This window comes from Aedes albopictus, unplaced genomic scaffold (genome assembly GCF_035046485.1).
Source record: "Aedes albopictus strain Foshan unplaced genomic scaffold, AalbF5 HiC_scaffold_193, whole genome shotgun sequence".
Classification (NCBI taxonomy): Eukaryota; Metazoa; Arthropoda; class Insecta; order Diptera; family Culicidae; genus Aedes; species Aedes albopictus.
In genome coordinates, this window is record NW_026916973.1 from 1,429 (window position 1) to 21,507 (window position 20,079).

Sequence of the window (20,079 nt, forward strand, 5' to 3'; positions counted from 1 at the left end):
TTTTTCATCTTCATCTCTTCTGGCGTGTGCTCCCTGTTTCGCGATTTATTTTTATTTTATTAATCTCATAAACTTTAGCTTACATTATTGTTGTTCTTTTTGCTTTTTTATCTATCTTACTCTATCCTCCCGATGTTGTAAACCAACCTCGACGTTGTCCTCTTGCTTTCTTAACTTGTCTCTATAGTAGCTCACAGAGCACTTCCTTCGGTACCAATCGCCGCGCACTCCTCTCATCCATAGCCCACTTGGATCGGATTTTCCCGTTTTTCTGCACCACCCGCTGACGGTTATTGCTGCTCCCACATCATGTGTGGTGTATAGCATTTTCCTCGCACTCTCTGTTTTAAACTTTTTACCCATACTCTATACTGAACGGTATGGGAATATGAGAGGCGCCTGACACGAACGCTTGCCTGGCCTAACAACACACGTCCCATATGTGTGATGGACGGACAGAATCGGCCCCAGTTGCAATTCGTGGGTATCAGCTATCAGAGCGATTGTAAGATGGCACAGAAAACGCGCACTTTTCGGTAACCAAACTGCATGTTGGGTTCGGTAGTGTACATCTGCTGTGATATATTACTATCCGTCGGTCCTACAAGTGGTCCAGTAGTGTAAATATACGGAAATAGGCGTTGAAAGCGAGAGTGTATACTAAAAGGAGTAGAAAATATTCATACTGAAGCGCTTCACGCTGACAAAAAATAGCTCATCGCGCATAAGTGCCACCATCTATATACTAACGTCATCTGTGATATATATCTTCATGACATACTGTGTGTCTCTTGAAAAGTGTCTCGTTGTTGTTTGGGATGTGTGATTAGTGAATGAAAGACAACGCGAAGCCTCAAGCCAAGATAAGTCTGGTTGTCTGTCGCTAGTGTATTTCCTTTGTCGTCGCTTTCAACCTACACAATCCCTACCATTGATGCTATCATACTCGTCGAGATGATAGATTGGGTTTCGATAGTGCGTCATTCACGCACCCGCATTTCGAACTATGTCTCGCCGAAACGTCGCTCCGAGCAACCGCACGGGCGGTTTATGGCCTTCAGTGATCCTCCGCACGTGCCGTTCCAGTCCAAATCGAAAGTGAGAATCGGTTTCACCAAGCCTCTCTAGCTAGCCAAGCCTTATATTAACAACCTTGCGCTTCTGAACACTTACTGCCCGTTGATTTGCTTGGGTCCTCCTGATTGCCTGTATCAATTGAATCGATTTTTCTCTGTGTCATCTATTTGCAGGCCAACCGGTTGAAGCAACAGGAGCTACAGCAACAGGAACAGCTATCCAAACAACAGCAACAGCAGCAGCAGCAACAGATTGAAGAGGAAGAAAAGGTGGTGCCGTCGATCCTGGCTGAAACACCATCGCCGTCCCGTTTCACGGGAACCAGAGTGAGTGCTTAGACGTGCTTTGGTTGATTTGGTTTTACTTTTATTGACTGGATTGTTAATTTTGCTTGAATGATTCCAATATCTGGATGTGTAACCCTTATAGCTATAGTTTAGAGTTTTGATTTTATAGTTCTGTAGTTGTTAATGTTAATAGTGACGATAAACAGCTGTAAACGCTACCATACCTTCCTTAAGTTTGATCCATGATCGCTGCTTTTATAGTTGAAGATAACAAGTTTCGTTTATTTCATTAGATATTTAAGGCATGTCTGTCATGTAAGTATACTTATTATTTTCCCATTCTAATGTATACTAAGTTTGATTGAAATAAATGGTTTGTAGTTGTGAATAGTTGTTTTGTTTGTTTTATTGGATAATAATGATATTCTGTGACTAGGTAAGTAATTTCATGTATGTACCACTGTTGTGGAGAAAATATTCTACAAAAGCAGTCAATAGACATCGACAATAAACCGAGGCTTTAATGTGTAGCAATAACCGAAGAACATCAACAACCAACAAATATACAAAATCGTATTACATCTTTGGTATATTATACCAGCAATTTAAAATTGCTAAGTGATTATCATTATACATCGAATTTTGTGAAATTTTCTGTTAGTTAAACGTATTTTTTTATTATTTTTTGTTTTTTTTTTTTGTCTCGATTAATGTAGTTTTATTATAGCACAGACAAACAGACGTCTCACTCTATTCATTTCCCATCGTTTCTATTTTAAAGGGATTATTTAAATATTCCGTAGTTCGCAAAACTAGCTCATGGCGCTCGCATTGTTTTTGTTTCTGTTCGACGTTTGTTTACTACCGCAATCTACTCAGTCAGTGGATTTACGAACAGCAAAATTAGCATTGGGCGATTTTGTTTGCGTGACGGTGATTTTAATCTCATTTTGCTCCAAGTGACACGTCTGTTTGTCTGTGATAATAGCTTATCCTATAAGCAAGCCATAAGTAAACCTCCAAAGTATTTTCATTTTGCTGGTAAACTTTCTATAGTATATTTTACGAAACGACAACAGTGTTGATATTGATATTAACACTCACGGGCTTGGGCGCAACCTCCTGTCAAATTTTCATTCATGAAATGAGCGATCAGCTGATCCAAAACGTCTCGTAAAATGGCTCATAGAGCAAATGGTCCAAATTTTTTCGGGAGCCTTGCTTATAATGGTTTTTGTCGTAGCCCGGTTCGCCAAGTCGTTCTGAGACTTTCATCAGTTTTTTATCCGTTTACCTTTCCACTCTCGCTTGAAACTATTTCGCTACCGCCAATGCTTTGATGTTTGCCTTCGGGAAATATGTATAAGAAAAGAACTTTGTCCGGTCCGCATGTATTAAAATTCAAAATGTTCTAACTCCAGAAGATTTGATGTATATTATATTCGAAAATTTCAATGATGACGACGATATCGATGACGAATCCTTCAACCTTAAAAGTCTACACCATACGTCACGTTCTTGAGTTGCTTCAAATTTTGTATCATTCTTCTTTTTGTCAGAGCTTGACTGCCGTGTGCAGCATAGTTGTCCAATGTTACTTTTTGAGAAGATTTTGACTTTTTATCATCTAAAGGTCTATTTTTACGTATACTTTCAGAATCTGCTCTCGGTTAGTATACTTTGTTCAGAAACTCCATGAAAACAATATCAAGTCAACTTGTCCCATGTTACATTTTGCAGCATAAGCTGTCCCATGTTCATTTTTTTTTTCTCAAAAGCTATCCCACGTTCAGTTTATACGCATAAAAAAGCTATCCGAACATCTCTGAGGGACTCCATACTTCATACTTCATCATTCTATTCATACTTCATCATTCTATTCATACTTCATCATTCTATTCAATGGCGCATGTTTTGCATAGTCTGTTCTGTGGTAATTAATTAAAAATAAGTTTCTATTCCTTAATAAACGAGTGGGAGCAGAGAAATTCTAATTTTCCAATATTGTGGGGGAGCATATTCTATTTGATATAACATCATTTATAAAAGCAATCATGGCAAAATCTCTTAGATTTCCGAGGCTATCTAAATGAATCAACATGCTCCGTGCCGCATAAGATGGTAGCGGTAAGTGAACCCAGCCTAGTTTCCTTGAAGCAAACAACAAAAACTGTTTTTGGATCGACTCTATCCGGTTAATGTGTGCAACCTGATATGGAGCCCAAACAACACTACAATATTCTAGAAGAGGTCTTACGTATGTCACATATAGTGTTTTAATAGTATAAGGATCATTAAAATGAAAACTAAATCGTTTGATGAACCCGAGCATGTTACTTGCTTTATATGTAATATTGTTATAATGATCAACAAAAGTTAGTTTCGAGTCCAGAATAACGCCTAGATCTCTTACCAGATTACGCCTTTCAACAATTTTCTCACCTAGAGTTACCACTTTATGAGTTATGTTTAATTTTCTCGTGAATGTAATTGAATTGCATTTTTTAACGTTAAGTTCCAACAGATTTTTGTTACACCAGCTGAAGAAAATATCAATTTCATTTTGAAACATTTAGAGATCAGATGCTTTACGTATCTCCATGAAAAGTTTCATATCGTCTGCGTATATAGAAACTTGAAGATACTTGACAACGTATTCAACATCATTCACAAACAAAATAAACAACAATGGACCAAGATGTGAGCCTTGTGGAACACCAGATGTTACATTTACAATTTTAGACAAGTTTCCTTTAAATGTTACTCTTTGAGTTCTATCAGTTAAGTAAGACTCGATCCATTTAAGTAACCTAGGGTTGAATCCTAATTTAGACAACTTGAAAAGTAACAAACTTATATCCACTCTATCAAATGCTTTACTAAAATCAGTATACAAAGCTTCAACATAATTTTCTCTATCCATTACATCTAACGCGAATGTTACAAAATATACTAAATTAGTTGCCGTTGACCGTCCTCTAACAAAACTGTGTTGTTGATAATGGCATTAGTTGTGAGAATACATTGTCGTTGATTATGGACTCAAACAGTTTTGGGATACTGGATATTATAGCAATCCCTCGATAGTTGCTTATATCAGATTTTTTACCACTTTTGAAAATCGGGGTTAGAAAGGATTCTTTCCATACCGGTGGAAGAATACCTGTTTCTAAAGATGAATTGAACATCCAAAATAATGGCTTCACTATTCTTTTGATTTTTTTAGGAGCACTGGTGGTAAGCCATCTTGAATCTAAGGATTCAAGCGCATTCAAAATTCGATTTAAAGGTAAACTAGAAACAGTAATGTCACCATCATGTTGCGGTAAATATGAAAAATACTGGTAATCCCGCTCAGAATCATTATGAGATGTATACAAGGGGTAGTCACTCTACACAGTGTGCCTTGGGCACACCGGGCACACCAGTGGCACCGGGTGGCACAGATGCCATAATTACGGATGCTATAAATAAATTTCACATTATCTGTGTCAATCCCAGCAAACCTTGATCTCCGAAGTAAATAAATTATCTGTCATCATCAGAATTTTCAGGTTGATTTATTTGCGCCAATCGGAAGCGTCGGGAAAGTCTACTGCTTAGTCAGGTAACTATTTTTTTAATTTCTTCATAAAATGTCTGCTTAAACCTTTATTTTTTGTTAATTTTATTTCTATCACAGCAAGAGGTAGGCAGAGAAGCGGGCTACGGAGTGTTCCTTAAAAAATATTCCATTGATTCGTCCATATCCCGAGTGAAAATGAAAAAGCCAGAACATGGAGAGGTGTTCGTTATATCCAGACTGCGATATGATCTGTTCCGGCCAAGATAAGGGATGTGACAATCCGGAAAGGAGTTGAGCACCATAAAGGAAACTAGAAACCGAACCGGCCGCTGCCACCCACTCCGGACGATGATGACGCCCAGGGCAACCGGACACTGATGAAGGGGAACCTCGATGGAAAAAGCACTCGCCCAGGAACCGGATCTGCAAAGTCGAGCGCCACAAATCCGGCGAAGAGCAGCAAGCGCAGCCGGAATTTCTTCCTCAGAAACACTGGCCTGGGCCGTTGATCCTTATACATCTTTGTATGCATATTGATATATAAGGAATGAATAAAATCTTTAATTAAATCAAAAACAACACAAAATGTTATTCATTTTTCTTTTTCCATATTTTGCTCTTATATGAAGTTTGCTCATAATTATTATAAACTTCTCATGAATAAATATCATAACTCTCAATCCATTCCAAAAATCTTAGGTATTTTTTCGCTACAGAATCCAGTTTTGACAGACAAGACACGGAAGTTGCGTGGACGAGTTGAACAATAGTAAAATCGGGTGTTAGGTTCAATCCTGTGCTTGCGTCAATATAAGTCCAAATGCTATTTACCTAAAATTAGAAACAATACAATTAGGGGCTGTTCATAAACCACGTAGACCAAAATTTGGTCATTTCAGACCCCCCCCTCCCCCCTCGTAGACTTTCGTCCATACAAAAATTTTGAAATTTGTATGGAGCGTAGACTTTGGCCAGACCCCCCCCCTCCCCCCAAAAAGTCTACGTGGTTTATGAACGGCCCCTTAGCTAGTTCTCTTTGAATTTGAAAAATATCCTGCAAGTATTTTCGTTGACAGTTTAGGAAAAAGCAAAAACAATTAAGTACAATAAATTCCACGGTTGCTAAGAACAAAAAATGCCAGTGCAGCGTCGCTTTTTTATAGCAGTCACCATAATACATTTTGAAGCCTCGGCACCTCAGCACCTCGGCACACTAAGGCACACCAGTGCACACTGGTAGGCACCGTTGGCACGAATAAAATGTGTAGAGTGACTACCCCTTGGCCAAACCACATCCAAAGTATATGCAACCAATACCCGATTACGCAGGCAAATTAGCGCATGAATAGTATGTGCTCTAAATTGTACGAGTCACTGCTGTATGGTGCCTCATCAAAAGTATGAGTCGCACTAATGGAAAACATTTGTTTACCCCCATTGCAAAAATCCATGTCCCGGACACATAGAAGGAATGAAAATTTTTTCCCAGTGTGTGTACTGCAAATGCCATTGTTGCTGCCTTTTGGTGCGTCCGTTCGTACACACTATCGTCTATCAACTGAATTGAATCCACGATGCGCAGCTCTTTTTGTATGTTGGCTTTTGTTGTTCATTCTAACTTACCACTGAGTCGGCCAATCAGAAGGCGCATATTTTACGCTTCAATCATTCTCTTCTCTATCTCTATTACTACAGTAATACTTATGACACACATGTGATACAAGAATCACTGTACAATTGCGCTTGAAATGAGTGCCATACTGAAAATTCTCTCAGTTCAAGTCATTCTTGTCAGAATTTTCTTGACACTGCGTACCGTTGTACAGGAATCACACTCGTATCACATGTCTGTCCGGGGTATAACGTAGCTCGTGTCTTATTGAGTTGTGTTTTCAGCAACTCTAAAAAAATGTGCTGGGGACTGAATGCCATCAGTTATCTTACTCTCGAATATAAATTCGTCTGTGTTGATTTTGTTTTCATACGTGCTCATTTCTACCAAAAAATACAATAAATAAGAAACAATACAAACAGTGCTTTAATCCGTCCTTTTATACAATCGGGGCGTTATGTTGAATAAGGAAACCAATACCCCACATAGTTTTTGTTCCCTCAGCATCTGATTGTTTTCATATCCCATCCAGAAACCACAAAAACCATACATAATATAAATTTTCAAACAGCAACATCTGAGTATGATAATCTAAGTGCTACGCAGCAATCCATGAAATTTTTGTTTGTTTTTCTTGTGTTCTGAATGGTTCTGTTTCTAAAAAATGTTTTACAGTTTTTTTTCGAACTGAGAGGTATTTTTATGTTTACAACGATGGAAGCTTTAGTAAAGGCATATACATATAAAGTAATAAATGCTTGCATTATTGATTGCTATAAAGCTACCATGTTTAAAGGTAATGCAATGAAGCATTAAACAACGGCCCTATAGAACTTTACAGAACTGTCAAAATCCCGTAATGCTACAATGCTTTCATAATGTAGATTAAACGCTTCATTACTTGACAGATGTAAAATAAAAGTTATCCTGCATTAGCTAAACTATTGAATTAATGTTATGATATAATGCTCGTGGTTACTTGGGCGTGGTTTTATCTGCGTTTGACGTTTCACATTAGCGCCTTCTGCTGACGATGTTGCACAACGCAGTGTTTGTTGAAACATGTCTACCTGGTGATCTGGTACTGGTGATGATAGTAGGATTCTCATGAAAGTTGTGTGTTACGTCCGAGGTTACGTCTGTTTGTCTGTGATTACGCATTAGCGCATTAAGGTTTAGAAATACGTTACTCATTCGTGCATTTTTCAACGAATTGAATTTTTTGGTGCATTTTCAATCGCATTATAAATATGCATTTTTTAATTCAGTGATTCAGTTGTTTCGGTAGTGATCCCACCGACGAACCGACGTGACAGCTAGAACAAACAAATTCAAACTTGTTGCCGCGACGCCATGATGAAAAATAGCCGAACACTATCGCCACCTCTATAACGGTTCGCGTTGATTTGCTAGCTTGACCCCAAACCCCCGTGTGTTCATATAGGAAGAGGTTCGCGTTTGCGCTGATTTGACAGAAGGATTCGCTCGCTTTGCTGGTCGACCGAGGGGGGACAGTTTTGAAACACCACTGTCACGTCGGTTCGTCGGTGGTGATCCGCCCCTCGCCTTTTTCTTTGATCAAAGCCTGAGGCATCAAAGCGCATTTCACCCTTACGGCGATGACATAGTGCCGCTTCAAAGTGAGAGTGAAAGTGCGCGTCCATAGGATTTTCGTGGATTTGCTATTGTTGATATTCTTCTTTGCGGCTTCGCACACGCGCACTCCCACTCTCACGCGTAACTATAACGGCACCCTTATTCTCCCACCAGCTCTTGGAATTTCTTCTGTGCAAAACCCGTTGATGCACCCCTCGTTGAGTGCCCTGCTTGAATATGTGCGTTTTGCAAGTTGCGTGCGCAACTCACCTCGCTCTCGCACACACTCGCACCTCGCGTCGTCGTCGTCGTCTTCGGCCGTTCCCGTTTTTGTCTCCTTCCCGCCGTCGCGTCTAGTCATCATCATCATCGTAGTCGCCGTCGTCGTCGTCGCATTTAAACATGGCAGAGTGGTGGAAGCAGTGGTAAAGCCGTGCAGCAAAGTGGACTAGTTTTCGGTTCCAAAAATTGGCACCGCGAGTGGATCGGAACGGCGGAAAAACGATCGTAAACCGTGCGGTGTCGTGTGGTCGTCGCGGGTGTGATATTTTCCGGTGCACGGAACGCGGGCCGGTCCCGGGACAGCGCGCAAATCGATTGCGCAGACGACAAGGCGGTGAGAAACCATAGCAACATTAGCAAGCAGCCGCTGGAATTCCAGAAAGTGGTCCCGATTCTGTTGGGTTTGTGCAGCAGGGGGAATGGGAAGTGCAGTGCGGGGGTAAAACTGTGTTGGGGAAAGCCTGCTGCTATGACAGCAGAGGCGCTGTGTGCTTGGATCGGGAAAAGTTAGGAAGTTTTCTTCAATTATTGAAGTTGCCAAAAGAGGTGGAATTCGCTGGAAGAATAGTGCTGGAATCAGTGAGTGAAGGGAAAAAACAATCCGGTCGCTGTTACCTGTCCCGCAATCGCAAGAAGAGAAAGAGAGTGGATACAAGAAGAGGGAAATGTGTGGATTTTTCCCGTCATGTGACACATAGAACAGCATAAACGTTTATGCCATGAGCTACTGCCGATCGGTTTCATTAGTGGATTATTTCCTTCTGATTAGTGCCTGCCGAGGTTGCCCTGTGTAGGAGGAACAGTAGTTGTGCGCGGAGAAAGGTACTGGAGAGAGGGAGGTCTGGGTCCGGAAGATTAGCCGCTTTGACGTGTACCACTATGCATAACTGTGTTTTCATTCAAAGCAAACGGGAACAGTGTTGCCAATGGATGATCTCCATTCATGCTTCAATAAAACCTGAAAGAAATGCATACAAAATCTACATGCATCAAATAAGTTCTGTTTCAAATGGGCTTTTTTTGTCCATGAATTCCTTAAAAGTTCCTCGGGAATTAATTTAGAATTCCGCTAGAAATAACTTCAAAACTTTAAGTAAGCGTTATTTCTTAAACTTTTCAGAGAATTCTTTTACAGCTTTCAAACATAAGTCAATTATTTTCTTCTGGATGTTTTCCAGAAGTTCTTTCAAGAATCTTTCTACATGTTTCTGCAGGAAGCCTTGTCGGAGTTTCTTCAGAAATTCTTCCAGAAGTTCCTTTCGAAATTGTTACAGGGGTTTTTAAGATATTATTTAGTTGTTTATTTAATCGAACCTGAAGGAGTTCCTTCAGCAGTTGCTCTTGGAGCTGCTTTAAAGTTCCTACTGTATGGAACATGAGGGATAATAAATATAAGATAAAATGCATATAAAACTGTTCAAGAAACTATGACATGAACAAATAGATGAAGAAGTAGAGATGTGAATTGTAAAGACCGTCGTTGTAAAGAAAGCTGCATCATAGTAGGCGATTAATCAGGATTCGAATGTGAACGTCAGTTTGTTGGTTAGCTTTGCGATAATAAACGTGTTTCAAACAAAAATGTGAAGTGCTTTGAATTGCAAACGAAGTAATTCACAAAAACGATCCAAGAATATTCCGATCACCATATCTACTACAGTTGTTTCTCTCGAAATGTTGTTACGAATTGTTGCAATTCTGAAGGGATTTATACAAGTGTTTTTTTTCTCAGAATTTACTATAGAAATACCTTCCTCCAGCTTCTGAGCTTTCATGTCTCATGGAGTTCCTGCACATATGCTTCCAGAAGCTCCTGCAGGCATTCCTCCAGGAATTCATTCAGCAACTGCTGCTGGAATTCCTTTAGGATGTGTTATTGGAGTCTCTTCTGGTATTATAGAAGACTTCCCTTGAGAAATTTCTCTAGTAGTTCATTCGAGAGTTAATCCAGGAGTTTTTGCAATAATCTCTCTGGAAATTCCTTGAACAAACCCTCCAGGAGTCTCCTCAGAAATATCTAGTAGTTTATTCAGCCATTTTACTATGAGTTCCTTTTGAAATTGCTGTAAGAGTTCCTTCAGGCAATCCGGGGAAATCATGCGTTTCTCGATTGATTTTTTTCTTTTTGAGGAATTCCTGAAGGTAGTTTTGTACGAGTTTCTGGGAAAAATCCTGAAGAAATTACGGCAACAATTTTAGGATGTATTCCTGAAAAAAATCTCGGAAAATTTCTAAAAGAACTGCTGAAGCAATTGCTCCTAGAGAAACTCCTGCAGGCAAGAATTCTTACAGGAAACTGAAGGAATTTCCGAAAGAGGTTCTAAAGGAATCGTTGGAGTACCGACGTTGAAGTTTGCAAATTGGTAAAAAAGCCCTCGCTAAAGATCATTCAATAGGTTTTGGAACTCTTTACTCTCCTAAAATGTTACGACAGGCACACGACGATTTATTGCACGTTCAGCGAGCCTATCTGAGTCATATTGATCCAACATTCTACTAGGATTATAGAAGAAGTCGGTTATTTTACGGAGAGCTCCGAAGAAATCTAAGAAACAATGATGAAAACACACTCTCCGTGTTCTATTGTTGCTTTCGCTGAAGACCAGAGTACATATGTATCGCAAACTGAGGCCAATGAAACCAGGAGATATATTCATGAAGATGATGAATAAATTGTGTTTGAAGATGCAGGAGTGATGTATGCATTCTTGTCGATTAAATTATTACTGAACAAAAGGTTAAATGGGCGATTGGTTTCTTTGAGGCCCTTCAAAGCACCGGGTAGGAATGGAATATTTCCAGTACTACTACAGAAGGGTAATGAAACACCTATCTTAACCAAGTTGTTCCGATAAAGCTCTTCATTAAGCCATATTCCTACAGCTTGGAGAAAAGTGCGAGGATAAATTATCACTAAAATCCACTAAAACCCATAAGTTCATCGTCCATTATGTTGAAAACAATGCAAAAGCTACTAGGCGAGATCCACTGGATTTACTCGGCAATTGTGAGACCCAGAGTTACCTATGCGTCACTGGTCTGGTTGCCTAGAACAAATGAAAGATTAGCACAAAAGAAGCTGGAAAATCTTCAAAGATCAACTATTTTTTTTTCAATTACTGGTGCAATGCAAAGTACACAGTCTGAAGCGATTGACACTTAACCTTCTTCCACAGCATCAATGTATTCCATTAGTAGCTGCCAAGATTGCATTGAGAGGGCCTCTCAGTATTCTAAAAACAATTAGTATCGACTCATCAATGGAATAAGTAGTGATTGAATGAGCGAAAGATGCAATTTTGAATGCTCTTTTTAAGTGATTAATTCAGGTCAAAATCTGTGGGCAAATGGTGGCCCAGAAGTACAACCAGGATCAATCATATACTACACTGATGGTTCTAAATTGAACGATCAAATGGACGCAGGAGTGAGAGTCCCAGGGATAATGACATAAATTTCTATGGGCAAACAGCCTATCGTGTTTTAGGCTGAAATTCAGGCGATTTTAGAATGCAGTAATATTTGCTTTCCACATAAACTTCAGACATTCAACAATTTGCATGATGTCTGATAGCCAAGCAGCTCTAAATGCTTCTAAATCAGCAACTTGTACTTCTAAACATGTTTAGGAGTTTATTCAGTCACATCAACAATTGGTTTACTGCAATCTGGTAAAGCTATTTTGGAATTCAGGGCACTATAGAATTGATGGAAGCGAGCAAACCGATATGTTAACGAGACTCATCAATTCATAGAACCAGAACCATTGTGTTGTGTCCCTGATTGTTGTCTCAGAATGGAGTTTAAAATAATTAATAAAAATCATAAAATAAAATCCAACTAAGAAAAAAAAACACTTTTGAGACGCAGTCAAAATGTTTCATAATGCCAAACGTTTCAAACACTCGCAAATTTTAGAACTTTCTGAAAAAGATCTCAGTTCTTTTACTGGCCTTCTAACAGGTCCGAGTCGGTATCATCTGATCAGCTGATTGTATAACTTCAAGATGAAGTATGTCCGCTTTTGCAGACGTAGATACAGAAGACTTCGAGATGATAAATGGGACCATATTTGTTCCGCTTTGATAACAAAAAAAAAATATCAAATATAATCTACTTGCTCTAGAGACCCTGTTTTACAGGAACTGTTGAAAACTACGAGGTTGACACCATAACTTTTCTGAATCAATTCTCAATGAGACCTTTACCTCCTAGTTCAATTCCTGAAGGTATTTCTTAAGAAATACTTGATGTAACTCGAACAGGAACTCTTTGGGGAATACGTGAAGAAAGAGACGAAATTGCCTGATAAAACAATTGGCAAATCCTAGAAATATTTCTGAACGAATCGTTGGTGGAACTCTCTGAGAAACTCTAGTAAAATTGTTAAAATACATACAAACATTTGTAGGCAACCTTTCGACTTGTCTTCAAAAAATCTCGGAATGTGAAGCTCCAGGTTTAATTCCTGAACGAATTCTTTGAAGAGCTTCTGGAAAATCTCCAAGACTTTCTGGAAGAACTCTTGGAGAAGCTTCTGCAGGAAGTATTTGAGTTTTTCCTCAAAAAAATATTCGAATGATCCTTCGATATTACAGTCCTCTCATCCGTATAACTGTCCCATATTAATGGAAAATCCAGCAAATGTGCGACTGTTACGCGAGTGGGGACAGTATATCTGTAAAACGTTGTTTGAAGGGCTGGCTTTCAATGTAAAAAAAACACCGTTTGAAACTCATTTTAACCCGTGGATAAGTTTCTGTAGCAATCATTGAAGAACTGTTCAACCTGGACAGACTTCACGAGAGAATTACATACAAATAATTGGCACAAGTAAAGATGTGCTGAGTGACTCCCTCGTGAGTTATACTGGATTGTCAAATACAATTTTTGGAATCTGATTGCAATGAGTCGTTACATACTGGGTGTGCGCCAAACGTTTGGGAGAAATCATTAGTGATTCCTATTCAAAAAGTTGCTAGAACGATTAACGCCGAAAAGTTGTGAATTTTTGAGCACTACAAAACAAAACATAACAAAACAAATGTATGTAGCTGCATAACAGCTTATCTAGCAAAACCGTTTGTTGGGCAGAAAAAGAAAGTTTCAGAACGGAATGTGGTCAAAACAGTTGACTTTTTAGGTCCGCAGAAGATTCTAATCTTAGAACATATACAAAGCAGGAGCCGCCAAAACGGAGTCTGAAATAAAAAGCATCGATCTGACCTAGAAGGCTGAAAACTAGACACATTCTTCACTTTCTGGGGCAGTCAGACTCTGCATACACCGCACGTTATTATTTCCGCAGCAAGCGGTTAAGGGCCCAGAGCTTGGCCCAGTGTGTTCAAACGGAAATCTGCTGAAAGTGCTGAAGATAACGGGAAGATGAATCAGAAAATGATTCCAAGAGTCAACGCAAATCAACTGTTTTCTGATCCTTATGCGGTTCGACATTAAATCTGTTTGTACACTCAGAAATAAAAGTATACACGGAATTACTATTATTTATGCATTTTGTATCCGCATCTCTCTCACTCTCTTTCTGTTTTCATGCTATCTGGTGCTTCGCCTGGGTTGACGAAACACTTCTCTTCAACCCAGGCTAAACGGCAGATAGAATGAAAACAGAAAGAGAGTGAGAGAGATGCGGATACAAAATGCATAAATAATAGTAATTCCGTGTATACTTTTATTTCTGAGTGTACATAGATATGCATGGCTTAACCTTTGAGACAAATGCGGCAAGGTGAAAGAAGTGGAAGTACGAGGATATCTGATTATTCCATTGCAGTGCTTTGGCGATTATAGGGATTGCTGTGAATTTCCGAGCAGCGAGATAAGTGAAGGCAGCAAGATCCCAATAAAGATCCGCTTCAACGGATGAGTAAATGGGTGGGACCGTCCTCTGTTCAATGAATTCTCGCAGCAGCAGCAGCACCAGCAAAATCCAAAGAAAATTCCGCCCCGACGAACGAATGTGCCAGCAGTGGAAGCGCTTTTGTTCGTCGGGGCCTCGATTTTTTCACGGATTGATCAGCGGCGATGGCAGCGGCAGCAGCAAAATTCAAAGAAAATCCACCCCTGAAAGCTTAGTATGTCCACACTTTCAGGAGCAATCTTTAGTCAATATAGGTACACTACCCGTCATAAGTACGGACTCACAAAAAGTATTGCAACAATATTGCATCACCCTGACTCACTTCGATATCTCCAAAACCTGAGGACTTACAAAGATGATGTCTTCTGGAAAGTTATTCAGAAGCCCAAAAGCAACAACTTTTCTGAAGGCGGCATTTCTGTAGGTGTTCTGGTTTTAGAGATATCGAGTTGAGTCAGGGTGATGCAATATTGTTGCAATACTTTTTGTGAGTCCGTACTTATGACGGGTAGTGTATGTGAAAGATACATTCATTCCAGCACTGCACAAACTACATGTTATAAATTTCACTGCAAACGATTATGGGTCCAGTGTGCCTGTAGTAGGAAGTTTGAAGTGTTGAAGTTGACGAGAAGATGTAACTACGCATCCCGTGATTTTTCGATAAACGTGATTTTGCCACAATAGAGCTCTTGGACAGCAATGAACAAATATAGGGGTTGGTCATCCCAAATTTGGACAAAAGGAAGTTGGCGTACTATATGCACAGAGAACAGACGTTTAAGCTCGAACAAAAATAAGTCGAAATCGTGTGTACCTCAACGCCACCAACGGAGACTGCTTCACTTATAAAGTCGATTTGACCCCACAATGACAGTGTTCATCGTTAAAATACACTAGCCCACAAAGCGATACGAGCGCCAAACGGCCAAAAACGGCGAGCACGGGAAACAAAAATGACAACACAACAATGTACGTGATGGGACGCAAGCGCCACGCAACGGGAGCATAACCACATACTCTGATATGACCGTTACAAAGTTTTACACAAGGAAGAAAGCAAATACAGACGTTTGTTCTTCAAAAGAAGTAGTGAAGTGAAGTGTAGTAAACTGCGGATTTCAAGTTTTTTTTGTTAACAAAAGCCAAAGAAAAATGTTAACGAGTCAGCGAAAAGATGAAGTTGCCACTGGCGGACGAGGCGTGGCTAAAATAGGAAGTATTCTGCAGGAGTTCCATGGCACTGCTATACATTGAGAAGTTACGAAAACGAGAGAATTATTATTGGGCGTTTGCGATGCGGATGATCCTAATCCGCGAGTGATGTTGGTATACCGTGTACGGAAACGGTCAAAGCATACCTGAGGAGTTAAAGTCACAGGCACTGGCAACGATATGCCCACGGCGAAAAAAGCGTGAAGAAGTTAATCTGCATTCCTGGACAGTGGAATGATAAGATACCTCAAACTGAAGTTCACTTCTTTGCGGCAGGTTGATTACCTACAGCGTCGAAGTGTACATGGACCAGTCAATGAGCACGAGTCACAAACTCGCATCCATGGGTTTCAAGATGAACACTGTTCGTTACTCGCGACGATTCTGCTGATGGTGTTATCGATGAGTAGCATTCGCAGCAAGGTCATAAGAGGGTGTTAACTGCGAAGAAATGTGAAATCTGGGATTTAAGTTATGAACTCGTCGTCGCCGGAGCGAATGACATCGGTTCAGTTCAGCCAAGCAAGCTTGAAGAGGTTCAAGTAAGCGGCCAACGGGATCGATTTCAAGAACGAATCACTCGCCAATTAAGTATGATGTATTGAAGGCCATTCTCGGTTAGCGATTCAAGAACAACAGACTTGTTGGAACTGGTGCACTACGATCTGTGTGTTTCCATCGTTCGGAACAAATCGATACTTGAAGAAAGCGCGGTGCATTCTCAATGATGCGAAGCTTGGTGAGGAGTTTTGGCCGGAAGTCTCGAGCGCAGCCTATTTGGTTAATGGACGTTCAAAACGGTCGTTGGAGATCAAGTCGCCGGAAGAGGCGTGGATGAAAAAGAAGCCAACATTGCGGCAACTGAAGGATCTACCAAGAATACCAAAGAATATCGAGTTTTCGAACCGGCTAGTGATTAGTTTCGAGGGAGCTGTGAGTAGAGATGTCGCTCTTGCGGAAGGTACGATCAGTGTAAGCCATAAGCGGTGCGTCTGACCGTGGTATCAAGACAGTGTGGGGTTTATCGAGCTGCGTCTCGAGGTGGTGCCGAGTAGTCCAGCTGGTAAGGGTGAAACTGATGAGAAAGGGTGGCAAGATGAAGCATTCGCTCTTCCTTTCGATGATGACAGCAACAAAACGAAACTTTCCAAGACGCTATCGATTCATCTGAATCTGCGCTACCGCCGCAAATCAAAGAACCAGCTGATTTGCAGCATTGGTTAAGTCGTAGTGGTCGGGAACGCTCTCACCGACCGAGACCATTGGATTCGAGTGATGAATGATGAGCTGAAGCAGAGTAAAACATAACATGCGTCCTTACCGATCCTTACCGTGGATCGGAAAGCGATCCGGAATACATGGATGTTGAAGTCGAAGCTTGGTCCTGACGGAGCCATCGAACGGCACAATGCTCGTCTAGCCATTCAGGAATGTTTGCATCGGTTTTTGAACTGGATTAGGTACGACGAGGTGTGGTATTCCATAATTCGGTACCTCGTAACGCTTGCGGTGAAGCACGACCTAGATATCAATCAGATGGGTGCTTTTCTGCAGGAGGATCTCGGCAATGAAGAAACCTACTTGCTGCACCTACAGGGATCAGATCAGCGAAACGGCATCTCATGAATCAAGAACGCTTTAAAATAACAACAAATTGTATGCCATGAAACGTGGTATGTATCAATAGAGAACACTCAGCAAAGAATTCAACCAGAGGTGCATGTCATGTGCCTTCTCAAGGACTGCTCGAGAATGGCCTTCAACTGTGAACCTACCTTGTCAATAATGCCGATAAGATTGCCAATACCTGGAGTTCACGATCCTCTTTCAAAACTATGACAAAACTAGCACCACTGCCGATGGTAATGTTATCCAAAATCCAACTGGTCGCCTCCACCATCAGCACAGCAGCAGCAGTGCTTGGATGAAACACACGCACACCGGCACTCGGCAAAAGCGGTGCATAATCTTGCGCCGACACCTAGTAGCCTAAAAATAATTTCGCCTATGCTTTGGTAGTGTACCTATGGACGGGCTATATAAAGATAGATAGGCGGCTGGCTACACACTCAGCGCGACGACGGTGTTTATCAACACAACAACATTGAATTTACCTACTAACACAACACACACTCGTCGTCGTTGACGACGACGACGAGTCACGCCGATGCAAAACGCCGGAGTAGTTGGTATGCGATATGTGGCAATAGTGGGCAGCAGAAGAACGGCACTTTTTGGAATCGACTCGACCGACATCGGTCAACGTGAGTGGAGAGAGGGGATCCGATCAGAGAGGAATAACAAAGTTAGAAGTTATAGCAGAATGTGTTATAAAGTTAGACAGATAGGTGTTGAAATTACATACATGAGTTATAACAAGGTTAGGTCAATAGTACTTAAACTTTTAACAGATCTTGAAACAGTTTCATTATGTCAATATTTGAGATATAAAAATCTAGAAAGGATAAAAAAACAAACATGATGTTCAAAAACAGATATAAGGCTCCTTATGGTAGAGATACAATAACACAATACATAACAAATATTGTGTTATATGAATCAGAATAACAAGTATTAAAAGGATTTTATCAGCCTAATAACAATAATTGATATAGTTAGTATTAAAGTGTAATAATAATAATAACGAATGTCGTTTTAAATCAGTTATAAAGAGGATTTGTATTAATCAAAATTGATATTGTTAGACGATATCGAAACGTAACAAACGATGTTGTAGCTATCAACCGTTGTGTTACAATTTTGTCATATCTCTCTGATCGGGGCAGAAGGCAACAGATTGACTCGCATGTACGATGGGTGGACGGTCGCTGAATTGAGTGCCCACGTACGCGAGAAAATAGTTCCTTCCGGCCTCGCTCGGTCCGTTGCGTATCGCGTTGGTTGCTCGATCGGTCGTCCCGTCCCGGGTTCGAGCGCAGCAGTAGTGACGTCGGGTGTTGTAGTGTAGTGTGTTGTAGAAACGCTATCGCTTCGCAACGATCCGCCCCGTAATCGGATTGGCATTTTTATTTATTTTTGTTTTTTTTTTTCTTACATTGGAGCGCAGTCATCAGTATTTCCCTCCGATGATGGGAATCGATCGTCACCGTTTGTTCGAGTTTCAGTTTTTTTTGCTGGGTTGCACTTTTTCTGTGCCTATGTGTTTATTAGCATTGGAAGCTGATTAGATTTCCCGTTTGTGGCTGCTCTTCGATTGGAAGTGCGGCAGTCAGTGTGATCTAGTTGGCCTGGCGGCGGATGTCGCTAAGTCTTGGCCTACCGTGATAGAAAGACGAAACGGGTCCACGCGATAGGAGAGGCGAACGAGAGAAGATTTTTTTACTGTTACGAAAGCGAAATCAACAAGTTGCTGTGCGTGCCGAAGAAGAAGAGTGCAAAAGAGGGAAAAATTAGACATAATTATTAGTGATTGTGCGGTGGAAAACAAAAGCATAGCATTAGGTGTTACATAATTTGTATCGTGACCGGAGGCGCCAAATGGAAGCAGTGGTTTACTTGATTGGTAAATCATATTGACGCCGCTAAATGCAAAGCAGCCTAATCTTCGAATTATGTGATGAATATTTATTTTTGAAGCTGGACCTTGTTTCAAATTAATCGACAGACGTATCTGAGTGTTCGTATCTTTCAGATATTCAGTTGTATTGTGTTGGTTGAGCGATTCGACTTGAATAACAACACCTTTGATAATAGCTTTGACAACGCTAAGTTGGTCTAATGTGTACCGAAATAGAATACCAGCTCGATAGAATAGCAGGAATTAGAATCAAAGCTACCTGTGTGCCTTCTCGCTGGAATAAGCTGTAAACTGAAACCAAGGTAAAGAAGGCACCTGCGAGCGATTGACGTGTCGCACTAAGGTGTCGGCTTACACATTGTCGTCGAGCCTAGCATTGATGATCGTTCGTCGCGCTAAACGGTGTATCTATCTACATACCTAGCTAGGTACCTATGTTGCATGACGAAGACGTCGACGCCCGTTTTTCTTGCGGCGGCGAGCGGTGATGGAAAACAATAACAACATTGCGCGACCATGCGCGGCACGGCACGCATACTTAAATTTGAGTTTGAGTCATAATCAACTGAGTCAACGCCTACTGTGGTGATTGCGTACCCGCTACAACTACGCTAGATGGGAAGCAGAACGAAATGCGGTGCGAAGTGCAGAGGGATGTCATTGAACGTCGCGTGACATTGGCGGTCTAGTGGCTGGTCTGCTACCGCTGTTCGCTAAGGCAGATAATCTTCGGGGATAGTCATTGATTACTCGGAATAATAGGTGACTGGTCCCCGCATGTGGATGCTTTGAACGGTAGTCTGAAGTGTTTTTCTTATCTATTTGAACGTGATTCTAAGCCTTAGACTGGTTCATCTCGATACTAACGAATTAAAGTTCCTTCGGATAGAAGAACTTGAGAGTTTGTCTGGAAATGCATGGTGTGCATTTTAGCCATTACATCAGTGTAGGGATTGTGAAGGATACCGAGAAAAGGATCAACAGGGCATATGGCATTAACAGCGGTGATGCGCTACCGGATAAACAAAG

At 40.8% G+C, this 20,079-nt stretch overlaps 1 protein-coding gene across 6 annotated transcripts in view; it reads left to right on the plus strand.

Moving 5' to 3' along the window:
* Positions 1-417: 417 nt before the first annotated feature.
* LOC109413204 (disks large 1 tumor suppressor protein) overlaps positions 418-20,079 on the plus strand; it is a gene marked incomplete at its 3' end in the record, with an annotated part of 47,901 nt that continues 28,239 nt past the window's right edge. The window contains 2 exon segments of one of the 6 annotated variants that reach the window (XM_062843409.1): positions 418-1,098; positions 1,251-1,403. In XM_062843409.1, the coding sequence (XP_062699393.1) occupies positions 955-1,098; positions 1,251-1,403 (297 nt within the window). 6 annotated transcript variants of the gene reach the window in all.